General features: G+C 40.8%; 1 protein-coding gene and 1 long non-coding RNA gene across 5 annotated transcripts; one reads left to right on the plus strand and one right to left on the minus strand.

Moving 5' to 3' along the window:
* Nucleotides 1–1,155: 1,155 nt before the first annotated feature.
* On the plus strand, nt 1,156–8,702 carry slc25a38b (solute carrier family 25 member 38b). 4 transcript variants are annotated; one of them, XM_046047893.1, is made up of 8 exons: nt 1,156–1,421; nt 2,106–2,201; nt 4,000–4,124; nt 4,801–4,885; nt 5,422–5,601; nt 6,724–6,892; nt 7,843–8,006; nt 8,149–8,702. In XM_046047893.1, exons 2-8 carry the CDS (start codon nt 2,187–2,189, stop codon nt 8,269–8,271), a joined length of 861 nt encoding a protein of 286 aa, XP_045903849.1. In that variant the 5' UTR covers nt 1,156–1,421; nt 2,106–2,186; the 3' UTR covers nt 8,272–8,702. The 4 variants fall into 4 exon arrangements, with proteins under 4 accessions (XP_045903849.1, XP_045903846.1, XP_045903845.1 ...); XM_046047890.1 differs by having other exon boundaries at nt 1,156–1,362; XM_046047889.1 differs by lacking the exon at nt 1,156–1,421 and adding an exon at nt 1,428–1,875.
* LOC123970035 lies at nt 7,089–12,956 on the minus strand. Its single transcript, XR_006824853.1, has 3 exons — nt 12,517–12,956; nt 8,119–8,290; nt 7,089–7,926 (listed from the first exon to the last, which is right to left on the minus strand). It is a non-coding gene; the product is annotated as an uncharacterized LOC123970035 (long non-coding RNA).
* Nucleotides 12,957–14,457: the final 1,501 nt, after the last annotated feature.

Consider the following 14,457-nt stretch of genomic DNA (forward strand, 5'->3'; position numbering starts at 1 on the left):
CATTCAAGTTCCGACAAGCTTCTACATGGTACAACAAATATGTCTGGGGGAAACTCATAACTTCACATTTAATGAGGATGCTGACGTGAGGGAGAGCTAAAACTCAATGCCACATGAATTCATCAAGTCTCAGCAAGAATCCCATTGTCCTGCACATTCAACTGTACCCAGTCATTCCTTGATAGTATAAAGTAGTATAAATATCATACCTTCTTTGCCAAATGTTTGTATTAGTAACTACAGAGTAAGGCGACAGATACTCAAATCAGCTGGTCACAGTGCTATATATATATATACACTCACTCAGTACTACGTTGCACTTCTGTAGGTTTTGTAGACTTTTTTTTATTTTTATAGTGTTATGGAAGTTTACACTGGTTAAATTGTGATAGGAGCTTTTGTCTCAGTTTGAACAGTATAGAGCCTCAAGTAGATGCGTCTCAGCAGTTTTAGGTAATCTGCCAGTTGATTTATGCTCCTACAGATTACCCACTGATAGGATGACTACATATTTGTAATTCAAATAGGTTTCCAATCATTAAATTTACTATTTATTTATTTAAAAGGGACAGGGCACATTAATGAACATTTCAGTCATCATTTTATTTTCATCTCCTTGGCAGGAGAGGTCAATATAACAAAGGTACAATACAGCACAATAAAATCACACACACACACACACACACACACACACACACACACACACACACACACACACACATAAAAATTTCTTTGTAAAGTGCATGTAAATCTGTTGTAAAGTGTTGTGAGAAGTAAGTTTTGCTAAGACAATTACACTTTTATCATCATTGAACCGTCATCTCGTTATACAACCCTGTGCTGTAAAATGATAAATCTACCTTTCAGAATCAGAAAGAGCTTTATTGCCAGATAGTATTTTACATGCACGAAGAATTTGCTATGGTGATTAGGTGCTAGGCATGGACATAAACATACAGTTGACATAAATAGATAAAAAAATATATAAATATGTAATAAACAGATGCAAGTTATAAAATAATTATGTGAATGAAGTAAGCTTAAAAACAATGTGGTAGTTATTTACATGTGGAAAAACCCCAAGCATCAACTAAATCATACTTCTCAGGACTGACACACGGAGCAACAGCGACATCATGAGGCCACTATTAGAAAATGCACTGAACTGCATTGTACACACGTACCTGCTCAAGCAATTCTAACTGAAACAGTAGAATATGAACTCTGTAATCTAGATATATTTGTGCTTTTTATTGCAGATCTCGCACACTGACTGCATTTTGATCGCTGACCAAACGTACACGTGGTTCTCTTGTGAAGTGTAGTGATGTGTGTGTCCATGGTGTCGACGCTGCCCTGGAGGTGAACACACGGCTAGCCACATGCTAACACAGTCGCAGCAGCAAGTGGCGATAACATCAGTCAGTGTTACACGACACGTGACACTGCGGTTAAAATATTCTTTGGGGGGAAAAAGGCGTTTTGGGACACCACCCACAGCAGGACGTTAACAGCGTTAACGTTACATATTATACTGCAGAAGAGACTAACGTAAAGTTAAGAAACTAAACTTGGAATGAGCTACGTTAGCTAGTTGACGAGCATTGCCAGAACGTTCTGGCAATAAAAGTGTTTGCTAACTACTGTAATTGTGTCTGACTCGTATTGTGACAAATCACAATAAATATACAACATGGCGTTCCTGAAGCTGGTGGTAAGGATGACCCTCGCCTCCATCAGTCCTTAACGTACTACAGTCAGGGAAGAGGAGCTAGCATGCTAAGTTAGCCTGAAACAGTGGTAACCTAACGTTAGTTTATCACGCTGTGTGGCGATTGGGTGATCCTTTCCAAAACAAACTGTCATACCTGTAAGGTAAGGTTTTACGGTGTTTGCCTTTGAAGTAGCGCTTTGTGTTGTAACCAGACAGTCGCTATATATCCGAGTTCGACGCAGTGTCCTGATGTCATTCTACCTTTACATTAGCATACTCTGACAGCACTAGCTAACCTAGCTTGCTGCTACCGGCATCTTAGAAATTTTGCAAACGACCTTAATGTTTTGAAATGTGACTCATGGCTGCCATGTTATTTCCCCACTTTCAGTAACGTTGGATCGGAACCAGCTTCAAAACGGCATCAGCAGGGGAGAAACTGGACTCATCCGGCTCAGCATCCAGGTCAAAGATGGAGTTCGCAGCGGTGAGTGCACCTGCTGGCTGCTGCCACTGTTTGTTATGGTTATCGCACAGCCAGTGTACTGAATCTGTCAGAGGAGATTAATTGTATTTTATCAGCAAACATTTTCCCATACAAATAAAACAGTTGAGACTGTTCCTGGTGATCAACCAAATTGTAATACTGTTTGTGTATGTGTGACGTAACAGTAATATTCTGCACTTATTCACCATTAAGTTAACTATTTGTCTGTCAAAGCTACCAGTCCAACTTGAGGGCACAGCAGTTTAAGCTACACGTGGGCAATATTGACAATACCGCAATGTGTGCCATTTTATATCATTATGTCAATATATATTAAAATATATTAATTGTCCAGAAATCCAATTAAGAAATAAGTTTATAGTTAAAAATAACCTGATGGGGGTGTCTGTTTTTGTTTATTCACGTGAATGAAATACCTGACAGATCAGGAGAAGTCAACATCATCATAAATCATTTTGACTCACAAAATTGCCCACAATGGCCTAATACACCCATAGATGTTTCAGATAAAGCTACAGTGGGATAGACACTATGGTGGAAACATTTATATTATCTTATAGTGTTGCTCATCTCTTGTCAGACTCCAAGTGTTTGAAACCAAAGCGGGACAGAGCTGATGTGGAGGGCATAACAGAGAAATGTTGATTTTTCTCTTGCTCTGGCTGAATGGTTGACCCAGGCGCTGGAGTCAAAGTTTGATTTTGGTAATTTTGATAGGATATTTTGGAATTGTGTTTTCTTGTTACCACACAGGGATACACGAATGCATACACAGCCACTTTGTGACTCATGCCGTTTGACAAAGATGCAATTTAGCAGTGAGCTTTGCGGTGGGGGGAGAGCATGAAACACAGATGTGTGAGTGTGTCTCTGAAAGATAAAGATGGAAGCCCATAGAAAAACGAAAGACTGGATTAAGCTTTTGCCTTGGTTGTGAAAGTTGGGGGAGGGAGGACGAGAGCAGGAGAAAGCCACTGTGGGTTGGCGAGAGAGCGAGGGAAGGAAGTAGAGAGAGGAGAGGAAGGTGAGAGATGGAGGTTTATTTTATAATATGCTACTTGTAATAGCAGCATCACGGAGAGAGGTTAGTGAAAGAGGGCAAAATGCAGGAAAAACAAGATTCTCAGAGCCGAGCCCCGGGCAGCCTGGGGAAGGTAAGAGTGTGTGTGTGTGTGTGTGGCAAGTACATATACTATGTATTAAATGTTGCACGTCTAGCAGACAGCTCACGTATAGTGTCGTCATTTTATTTTGTGGTGGTTGTGGTTGTTGTTACTGCCTCATGATGAGCCTTTTCTGTTCCACGTTTACATTTGTTTCAGACACAGCTAAATTTAGCGTCTGTCCATGTCTGTGTCTCATACCCTCGCTGCTCGTTTGTCCATGAGGCATGCAAGCACAGATAATGTTGAGTCTCAGTTTAATTCTACCCAACAGTCCCTCTGTGGGTGTGCGTGGACTGTCTCCGCTCATCTCTGCTGTGTGCAAACCTGGCCTTTGCTCTGTGCTACAGGCTTGTTTTTGTTTTGTAGTGGAAATGTCATACAAGCATATTTATATTCAAATTTAAGTCCACTCCATGTGCATGAGATGTTTCATTATTTTGGCACACACTTCTGTTGTCAGGATTTTTGATTCAGATATTTGTGTGGATAACACTTCCCTGCTCTTTCGAGAGCACTGTGATTAATCCTTTGTTTCTCTTTTCCTCTCCCCATTTCTCTGTCTGTGATCCTCCAACACTCCCTGTCAATAATTCTGATTTCATCGCCCCCAGGCTCACCCAGCTCTCAAAGCCTTTATGTGTGGCTCTCTGAGTGGCACCTGCTCTACGCTGCTCTTCCAGCCTTTGGATCTGATCAAGACACGGCTGCAGACCCTGCAGAACGATGCCAAGCCGGGGTGTGTGTGCACACGTAACACACAGACACATCTCGTTTATGAACATGCAAACACAGACACACACTACACATTTTGCCTGCATGCTGTCAGACGCATGTACATCAGCATGCCCCTGGCGTTATCTTTTCTCTCTCTTGACTTTGACTCATGCACACCATGATAAGCAGCATGCACTCCAGGCACAACATGACACGCACACACAGCATGGCAGGACAACATTAGCAGGCACTGCCAGCCTGAATTTGATGTTATGACCCATATAGGTCAATTAGTCACACCCAGCACCATGTAATCATAATGTCAGGCTGCTATGTTGCAATTACCTCCGTTCCACAGGTGGAGGCCGTGCCTTAGTACCAGTTTCCAGAGGATCAATTCTGTAGTAATTGTTGTTCTATAGTTTATTGTTCCGACAATGAACATCCAAACACTTTTATGTTTTGTCTCTTGTCAGTGTCTTCTTGTAAGTCTCTTTTAAAAACGCACTTTTATCAGAAAGCGTTTCCCAATTTTATCTGCCTGTTTATTTTATTGTTGTTATTCTCGTTTTATCTTCTCTTATATCCCACGTAATTGTTATATTTTTAGTTTGATTTATATTATATTTTATAATATTGTCTGGATGTTTTGCACATTTCGAATGTGTCTATAACCATTCCTCAATTTCATCTTACAGTGCACCGAAGGTGGGGATGTTTACAGTTCTTGTAAATGTTATTAGGAAAGAGAATTTCTTCAGTCTGTGGAAGGGAGTTTCACCCGTGAGTAACAGTCCTCGTTTATTGTTTTCAACATTTGCAATAATTTCTGCCGCTATGTATCCTGTTGTTTCATGTATGTATGTAGTAAGTAGTCAGTGGGGGTATTTGTTCTCCAGCACCAATCCATGTGCACTCTTTGTCTTTCAGCTTACATTAGCGTTACCTCTCCGTCTTGCTCCAAGAACCAGACAGCCAAATTAGGTCTTCTTTTCCACATAGCTGTGATTCTGTCAGAATGCTAAATTTATAGAAACGACATCCGTCTAGCACAATATCTTGACATAGACTAGGCCATCTCTTTGGTTTTACTTATTAAGTCAAACAAAACACAACAGAAATCAAAAGGATGACACGCTCGTGGTATTTCATCTTTATAGTATGAATGTATGCTCATCATGTTTTTACCACTGTCAAAATATCAAATACTTTACATGCTTGGTTGGCATTTATCATAGCTAGCACCACCTTTAGCACTATCACATTAGGCACAAAACAGAATATGAGGAATGTTTAACACTTACGTTTCTCTCCGGCAGTCATTTGTGCGCTGCATCCCGGGGGTGGGCATCTACTTCAGCACCTTCTACTCCCTGAAGCAGCACTATTTCCTGGACCGGGCACCCAATGCTGGCGAGGCTGTTCTGCTCGGAGCGGGTGCGAGAACAGTGGCTGGTGTCTGCATGCTGCCATTCACAGTCATCAAGACTCGCTTTGAGGTGAGCAACAGTTTCTTTACATATTGAGAGACTTCAGAGTCCATCTGACCTGAGACATGCTAACTGATTAGTGGACTTCAACCACAGTCAACTTTCAGTTAATGTTATTAACTTATTAACATGGCAGTTTAATTCAAGGCAGTCAATGAGGCAGTTTTAGGCAGCAATTTAATGTTTTGTCTTTGTTCTCTATATTTGAACTTGTTTCCAGTATTTTGTTCTGAGCCAGGTGGGATTTCTCCCTGGAATAACAGACCTTTAGCACATGACGCATGTTTACAATAGGTGACAAATCGAAATGTATTGATCCAACAAGAGCATTTTAAGAACACTCGGGCCACATGAAAGGAAGCTGCTTTTTGTGGGCTATTGACTCATCAGTATGTTGGCGGAGTCTTACTAAATGCCTTCAGGCACTCCTCATCAACTCATGTTTTCGTAGTAATAAGTAGGACTTGTGTATGTGGAGCCTTCTTTTAGTCAAGACCTAGAAAAAATGTAGCATTGTCGTGATAGCAGTTGTAAAATATAAGTGATAAGATGTTGCTATTTTTCTGGTTCTGGCACAGGAAGATAACTTCCACGTTTTTAAATCTCGCTTGCACGTCTCTGATTGGTCGGTTGTTTTTCCAACTCGGGAAACAGACGTCAATGAGCCAGACCTTGGGGAAAAAAAGTCTGGAAACAGGCAAATAAAGGGCTATTTTGTGCTGCTGCAGTAGACAAGACATGGATATTTGTGTTTGCATGAATTTCAACAAAGAGTGAGAATGTTCTTCGATGACACGTCCACCTTCATCTTATTTATTCATCAGGCGTTCGAGTTCTAGGGCTCATTGGCTGACATGTCACTGCATGTGAAAGATGGTGACTAATGAATGAACCATTAAGTATCTGTGGGTAACAGACATTGTACCCAATGAATGGCGATTCCACCTAGCATTCTTAAATTAATAACCATAAACTACAACTAGTATTCTCCATCAGCAGACTGCAACACTGAAAAAGCTGTATCTACCTGTGTGTTTCCAGGCAATTAAGTAGTTCCTCCCAGTGATATAAAAGCAACAGTGTAAATAAACATATTCCATACAAATTTAATGTGTTCGCATGTTGTTTCAGAGTGGCTGTTACAACTATGTGAGTGTGGCCGGGGCTCTGAGGAGTATGTATGAGACAGAGGGAATCAGGGCTCTGTTCTCAGGGCTGACTGCCACGCTGCTCCGAGACGCTCCGTTCTCCGGCATCTACGTCATGTTCTACAGCCAGGCTAAGAAGGGGCTGCCTCTAGGTGAGAGCCACACTGCATCAGAAAATCAAAATGGAGGTCATTTAAAATGTGTTGTTCTTGTACTACAGAAAATCAATCCTGGATAGTGAATGCTTTTAAATCTTTGGCCTCCAAAAGGGGCTTGAAGTGCTTTTTGTTTTGTTTTTTTAAACCTTAAAAGTTTTTTCATGCACACAGATGACCAGCTACACAAAGCGTGTTTCCATCCACCTTTTTATTGCACATATTTAATGAACCAATAACGAACCTGAGTGGAAACACCAGAAATTTAAAGGGGGAAACAAATATCGCAAAAATGCTTGGCTGAGTTGGAAAAGCTTGTCACTTTTGCTCATCAGTTGCCAAGTGCAATGGGAACACACTTGGTGATTAAATCACAGTGTACATGGAGCATGTGACTCGTCACTGGAGAGAAGAATAATCGTGACAGATGAAAAGAAAGGGCTGTGTGGACCAATAAGGAGAATGTAATGTTCCTGAAATACATGACATAAATACAAATATTTCCAGCAATTGATCCACAGTATTTCAGTGTTTGAGGTTCAACTTTTAATCACATCATCTTGTTCAGTCTCTTCCCCTGCAGTCGTTTAATGGTATCCGACTGGAAAATTAGCATCACCTCTGTCTGTTTTTTCTCAATGTGTCAAAACTTTACTACTGTTTACTGCTCTCAGCAAAAAGAATGCAAAGCGGATACATTGGCTAATAATATTTTATTTTAAATGCGTCACTCAGCATACGTTGCCCGATATGTAACAAAAACTGGTGTACAGAAAGACGAAAGAAATTTGTTTTGCTCACTCTTGGTCACAATGTGAATATAAGTGTTGAATACTCTTGAATATTGGTATCAGTCTCAAAAGTTCAGCATTGTTCAGGCTGTAACACACACAACGCACATCAGTACATGGTTATACTCTCCTGATACCTGGCTTCTCTTCTCTTAGAGGTGGCTTCTTCAGCGTACGTCCCGCTGGTGAACTTCAGCTGTGGGGTGGTGGCAGGCGTCATGGCGTCGCTGGTCACACAGCCTGCAGACGTGGTGAAGACACACATTCAAGTCAGGCCGTCCCATTGGAGCACGGCAGATGCTGTTCGCTACATTTACATGGTGTGTGCTCATTTAATCCCAGCTGTCAGTTTTTTTAGGGAGAAGCAGGATTAGCAGTACTCATTCTTGTTTGCATGAAGGGCTTGCCCACTACATCATTGACGTATCGTACTGAACTTTCCTGCTCTGTCCTCTCCCTCAGGAGCATGGCATGGGCGGGTTTTTCCGCGGGGCTGTACCCAGGTCTCTGCGACGCACTCTGATGGCTGCTATGGCTTGGACTGTGTATGAGCAGCTGATGGCTCGGATGGGTCTCAAATCCTGAAGAGTTGAACAGTGTTGAGCTACAGTGAAACAGGATGAAAAATGAGGGGATAATGATACCCAGTATTTTCTCACTGAAAGCCCCATGAAAGAAGGAAACGGAGCTGAGGAGCTTATAGAGACAGTGATCAAGCACTACCAAGATTTTGAAAAGAGGAACCAGGTGGATAAATGTTTGAGTAAGAATGCTTGAGTGTGTGCGTGTTTATGTTGATATTTAAGTATGAAAATGTGCCTATTTGTGTCTGTAGGTGTGTAAATTCGAGATAGTGATGTTATACCTGACACACTCTTAAATCAGTCTTGGACTGAAGCTACACTCCCTGCTGTGAAGTGAACTTATTCCTCCTCTAACTATTTATGTTTGGACAGCCTGAGATATGGCTGCCACTAATAAAAGCTAACTGTGCTATGCAGCATTGTTGCCCTTGACAAGGTATTTTAAAATGCTGTCAAGACAAACGGGACACTCAGCAAGCTGGTGTAGTTAACATCGCTGAGGTTGTAAAAACCAAAGCACTGCAGAGAGAGAAGCTCTGGCTTCCTTCGTGTTTATGAAACTTGTACAAGATAGGGCAATGTTTCTTACTTGCCAATTAACAAGCAGACTTTTAGCAGATATTTAATTTGTTTCAGGCTCAGACAATCACACTGCTGCATTATGGGAAGCAAATCACAATAAAGCCTTTGTTGCCATACTCCTCAAAACTATGCTGATTTAAAGTTTATATACAACTGTGGTGCATTTTTGACTCAGCGGAGTGGAACCAGATGTGCTTTTTTAAAGAAGTAATGATAATCAGTCACATCTGAGCTTGAGAACCATGGACCTGGAAGATGTACAGACCGGTGATGGCATCTCAGTCATCAGGATTTTGTGGTTTTGTAATTGAAATGCTTGATTTTGAAAACACAAACGGCAACCATTTAGCACTGCTTCCTGTGTTTAAGTCAGCACTTTTAAAATTTGACTTTTTTCCGAAACATTGACACTCATTTTTCAGCCTCTTCCTAGCGTAAATATTTGAGACAACACAGAATTATTGGTTGAATCAAATACATTTACGTTGCTTGTACAGTGTGCCCTTTGCTGTGACTATTATTTATTATTGTGGATATAAAAAATAGGTGATATATAGAAAATGATTATACAGGAGTTTATAGAAATAAATGCCAAACGGAAGATCTCATTAGTGGAGGAGAATGAAAAAATTTAATATGACAAAATAAATCATTACGCACCAAAAGTGTAACGCACTAAAGATTTTTGGAAGTTGGTAACATGGCAGAAAGACATCCAGTGTGATCTGTGATATAAGGGGGAAGGTTGTGTAGCAGAAAGAGAAATCTAATGACAGGAGTTGATGTCTAAATGCCTCTAAATGTTTGCTGTGTAACACAAACTGTGCCCTACGTGTGCCGTGAGTCACATCTGGAAGTTTTTCCTCGTCAGTTTATCTTCATCCTCGCACCACTCCTGTAGTCTTCATTGATCCTGTTTTGTGACTATATTGTATATGGTCATTGTGATTGTAGATATTTGGTCTGTGCCTGGTTTTTAACGTCAATAAATTGTCTTCTTAAAAAAAAAAAAAAGTAATTTCAACTTTTTATATACTGCAAATTAAGACGAGTTTGACTTTGCTTTATTGTTGATTTTGCTTTATTTATAGATCACAATTAACAATAATCATCCACACCAACTACCGTATATTGGAGGTAAGGCATCAACTGTTATTAACAAACTAGGGCATGCATGCTGCTACTAAACATTGTCAGAGAGCCACCAGATATGACTGTTAGACAGCGAAAACCAGCCATTATAACCACAATATATTAAACATAATGTGTAGAAGGAAGCAAATCACCATTTTTTCAAAAGACAGTGATAGAAAATATTTGTACAAAACACAAATTAAAAATACATTTTAAAGCATCCTGTAAAAAGATGTTAATGACTTTTTCACTGAGCATTTTAAAACAAATCTAACCTAGGGCAGGGCAATAAAACAATAATGATTATTATCGCAATATAATTTTCCTCCATAATATAATGACTGTTAATATATCGTCTATAAATATTTGGTTTAATTCATCTGAATCATGAACCAATTAACACTTAATTTTCTATTAAAATATTTATTTTGTTGAGGAAAGGGGACAGAAAAAAGATTTACAAAGTTTATTTGCTGAGAAAGATTTTATTGTAATAGTTTTGAATGTTCAAACCTTATACCTTTCCAGTAAGAGTCAGATGACATGACTGAGAATTAATAACAGATGTAGTAGAGTTCCTCCTGGCAGTCCCGGTTCTCCCACACTCCCCCTCTGGTTAAAGCTCCACAGCGTGTCCATACTGGACACTGGTGGTCCTGATCTCCTTGGGTCCAGGCCTGGTACAACATAGGGTCACCGTTCACCCACAGCCAGCTGCCCTCCAGGTAACGCAGGCCGATCCACATCCGCTCAGTGATGCGGTCTTTCTGGATCTCTTTCAGGGCCAGAAGGTGCTTGGTCTCAGAGAGCAGGCTGGTGAGGTCAGTGTGATTCTCCCTGCAGTGCTTCAGAGCCCCCTCCCAGGTCATCTTCAACTCCACCACGATCGGGTTCAAGCAGAAAAAGGGAAATTTATGTGTTGAGGCACTGTGCCATCCAGACCATTCACAGCCCTCCCAACAAACCATAGCATAGACATCATGTGTTATCGGGTTTGCCCGTATCCCACGGTATATTTGTTGCATTTCCTCCTCCTGACCACTTCCACTGTGTTACAAGTCCAATCTCTTTGTTGAATTTGATGATGTTGTAGAGTCCGATCCAGAACGCACCAGTAACTTTCCCAGATGTTGCATTTTTCAGTGTCTCTTCTTCCCATTGTGTAGTGATGGGGGCGAGATCTGTGTAAAAATCTCTGCAATACAGTTGAGCGTAAGGCCATATAGCGTCGATATCCACATGCGTCGATATCCACATGTGCTTTCCAAACTGTGCCGACATACTTAAAGTAAAGACCATTTTCAAAACCACAATCCTCATGGTGGTGAAGATTACCGATAGTTGTAAGGATGAGTACAAAGTGTGTTCTGTTCAAGGTGAAGCCTGTGTTTCAGTGTGGTCCCTCCTCTGTCACCTCCTTATATAAGTCAGTGACTACATCCAGCTGTGACTAATGTCATTGTTTGCATGCAAATGAAACTATGCAAAATGAAATCCTGATATCCAGCCGTCGCAGGTGGTTGAGACACCACGACCACCATGTGATTGCAACATCTTTGGTCAGAGGCCTTTGATATCAAGCCTCCTCTCTCCCTGTGATTCTGTCTCAACTGTTACTATCATCAAAGACCAAATGAATTACCAAAACAATTACTAAAAACATTTAAAAATCTTACCAGGGCACAGGCATAGACAGCATGACAACACTTGATCATATAAACATGAACCCTCCTGATACACTATTGCTGAATGAATATATCTTCACTATTGCTGAGATCTGTAAAGCACTGAAAGATACACACCTGTAAAAGTCAACAGGACCTGATAACTTGGATCCTTGCCTGATGGCTGCTGAGCTTATTGCAGGGCAAATTACTTACATTTTTAACCTGAGCCTTGTCACAAATTGTATTCCCAAAGTATGGAAGGCAGCTTATGTTGTACCTCTATTGAAAGGTGGGGACCCCACAAATGTAGATAATTACTGCCCCATTTCTAAACTATCTATGAAGCTAAAGTGTTGAAACATCGGTAAATGTCCAGTTAAAGCAGTTTTTAGTTGAAAATAACACCATAAACGGTCAATATATAGTTTTCCGCGGCCACTAGCGGTGCAGTTTTTAGATTGCAAACAGGTGTTTGCTCGTAGGCTCGAATTTATGAGAAGGCATAATCCGACACACGAGGAGACCGCTTCACGCAACATGCTGGAAACTCAGATAAACTCACACAGCAATGTTACAGTAATATGTTTTATGCTTGTTACATGATAACGTTACTTTGACTGCATTTAGCCAACGTGATACATTGGTGTTAGCTCACCTGCCTGCTTTTCAGTAACCAACTTTATTTGGTGTTACGCAGGATGGTAATATAGGTCCTGTTAGCTGGTGAAGTAACATGGACAGCCGTACAACTCTAGTATTTTGCAGCTGCTGGGAGTTAGCCGTCAAGCTAATGTTCTCTAACTTGAGCCAACTAAAACACAACATCTATATATTTGACATGCTTTGCAGAACTGTAAGGTTACCTGTCCAATAGGATGAAAGCCAACTCTGTGTCGGTTTTGTCAGTTCCAAAGTGGAGGTCTCTCCGCGATTCAAGCCTTTCTGATGTTGATGTGTTTTCACCCGAAGTCGATCTGATTCTCGTTTGGCCTGATAGGCTTCAGCACATAAAACGTTGTTGGTGGTTTTATCCTTATGTAGAGTTTGTGCTGGAGCCTGTGCCCGATGCCGGTTGTTTTTTTGCGGACTCCATCTTGTTAGCTGTGGTGTTGTTGCTGTATGTACGGTGAAGAATCAATAGGCACAGAGACTCACATGCAAGTGTTTTATAATAATAGATAGCATCTCTCTCTGTGTTTCTCTACAAAACGCTAAAATGGGTCGCCAAATACACTTCAGTGTCCGTAAATTAAACCTGGGCAGTTCGCCCATATTATTAATCTGACTGACCCCAAAACAAACGGTCCAGCCCCTCTGAAATTTGCCAGAATTGCCAGGTGTCCAACCCGCCGCTGTCTATAAGATTAATAAAGTGTAAGTATTGATCATACACAGTGGATAGAAAATGTCTACACACCCCTGTTAAAATGCCAGGTTTTTGTGATGTAAAATTAATGAGACAAAGATAAATTATGTCAGAGCTTTTTCCACCTTTAATGTGACCTATAATGTGAACAATTCAATTGAAAAACAAACTGAAAACTTTGAGGGGGGGAAATGAAAAATAAAAAACCTTACAACTGGACATCCCCTCTTATAACTGGGGATGTGTCTGTGTTCAGAATTAACCAATCACATTCAAAATCAGGTTAACTAGAAGTCATTACACACCTGCCATCATGTAAAGTGACTCTGATTAATCACAAATAAAGTTCAGCTGTTCTAGTAGGATTTTCCTGACATTTTCTTAGTTGCATCTCAGAGCAAAATCCATGGTCTGCAGAGAGCTTTCAAAGCATCAGAGGGATCTCATTTTTGAAAGATGTAAGTCAGGAGACAGGTACAAAAGAATTTCTAAAGCATTAGATATACCATGGAACACAATGGAGAAAATATGGTGTGGACGTCCCTCCAACATTGATGAAAAGACGAAACTGGTCAGGGAGGCTTCCAAGAGGCCTACAGCAACATTAAAGGAACTGCAGGAATTTCTGGTAAGAACTGGCTGTGTGCTACATGTGACAACTATCACCCGTATTCCTCATATGAATGGACTATGGGGTAGGGTAGCAAGACGGAAGCCTTTTCTTACATGAAAAACATCCAAACCCGGCTTAAGTTTGCAAAAACAACAATCAAGTCCCAAAAGCATGTGGGAAAATATGTTATGGTCTGATGAAACCAAGGTTGAACTTTTTTTTTTTTAATTCCAAAAGGTATATTTGGCACAAACAACACTGCATATCACGTAAAGAACACCATACCCACAGTGAAGCATGGTGGTGGCAGCATCATACCTTAGTCAGGGTGGAGGGAATTATGAACAGTTCCAAATACCAGGCAATTTTGGCACAAAGATAAAAATGAAGAGGAAGTTCACCTTTCAGCACGACAACAGCCCAAAGCACACATCCAAATCCACAAAAGCATGGCTTCACCAGTAGAAGATTAATGTTTAGGAATGGCCTGGCCAGAGCCCAGACCTGAATCCAATTGAACATCTGTGGGGTTATCTGAAGAGGGCTGTGCACAGGCGATGTCCTTTCAATCTGACAGATTTGCCCACTCTTCTTTTGCAAGGAAGAGTGGGCAAATATAGCCACGTCAAGATGTGCTATGCTAATAGACGCCTACCCAAAAAGACTGACTGTCAAAAATCAAAAGCTTGATGTGCTTCAACAAAGTATTAGTCTCAGGGTGTGCACACTTATGCAACCAGGTTATTGTAAGGTTTTTATTTTTTATTCCCCCCCCAATTGAATTGTTCACATTATAGTTCACATTAAAGAGGTGGTATTACGCTC

This window comes from Micropterus dolomieu, linkage group LG04 (assembly GCF_021292245.1).
Source record: "Micropterus dolomieu isolate WLL.071019.BEF.003 ecotype Adirondacks linkage group LG04, ASM2129224v1, whole genome shotgun sequence".
In the NCBI taxonomy this organism is placed as follows: Eukaryota; Metazoa; Chordata; class Actinopteri; order Centrarchiformes; family Centrarchidae; genus Micropterus; species Micropterus dolomieu.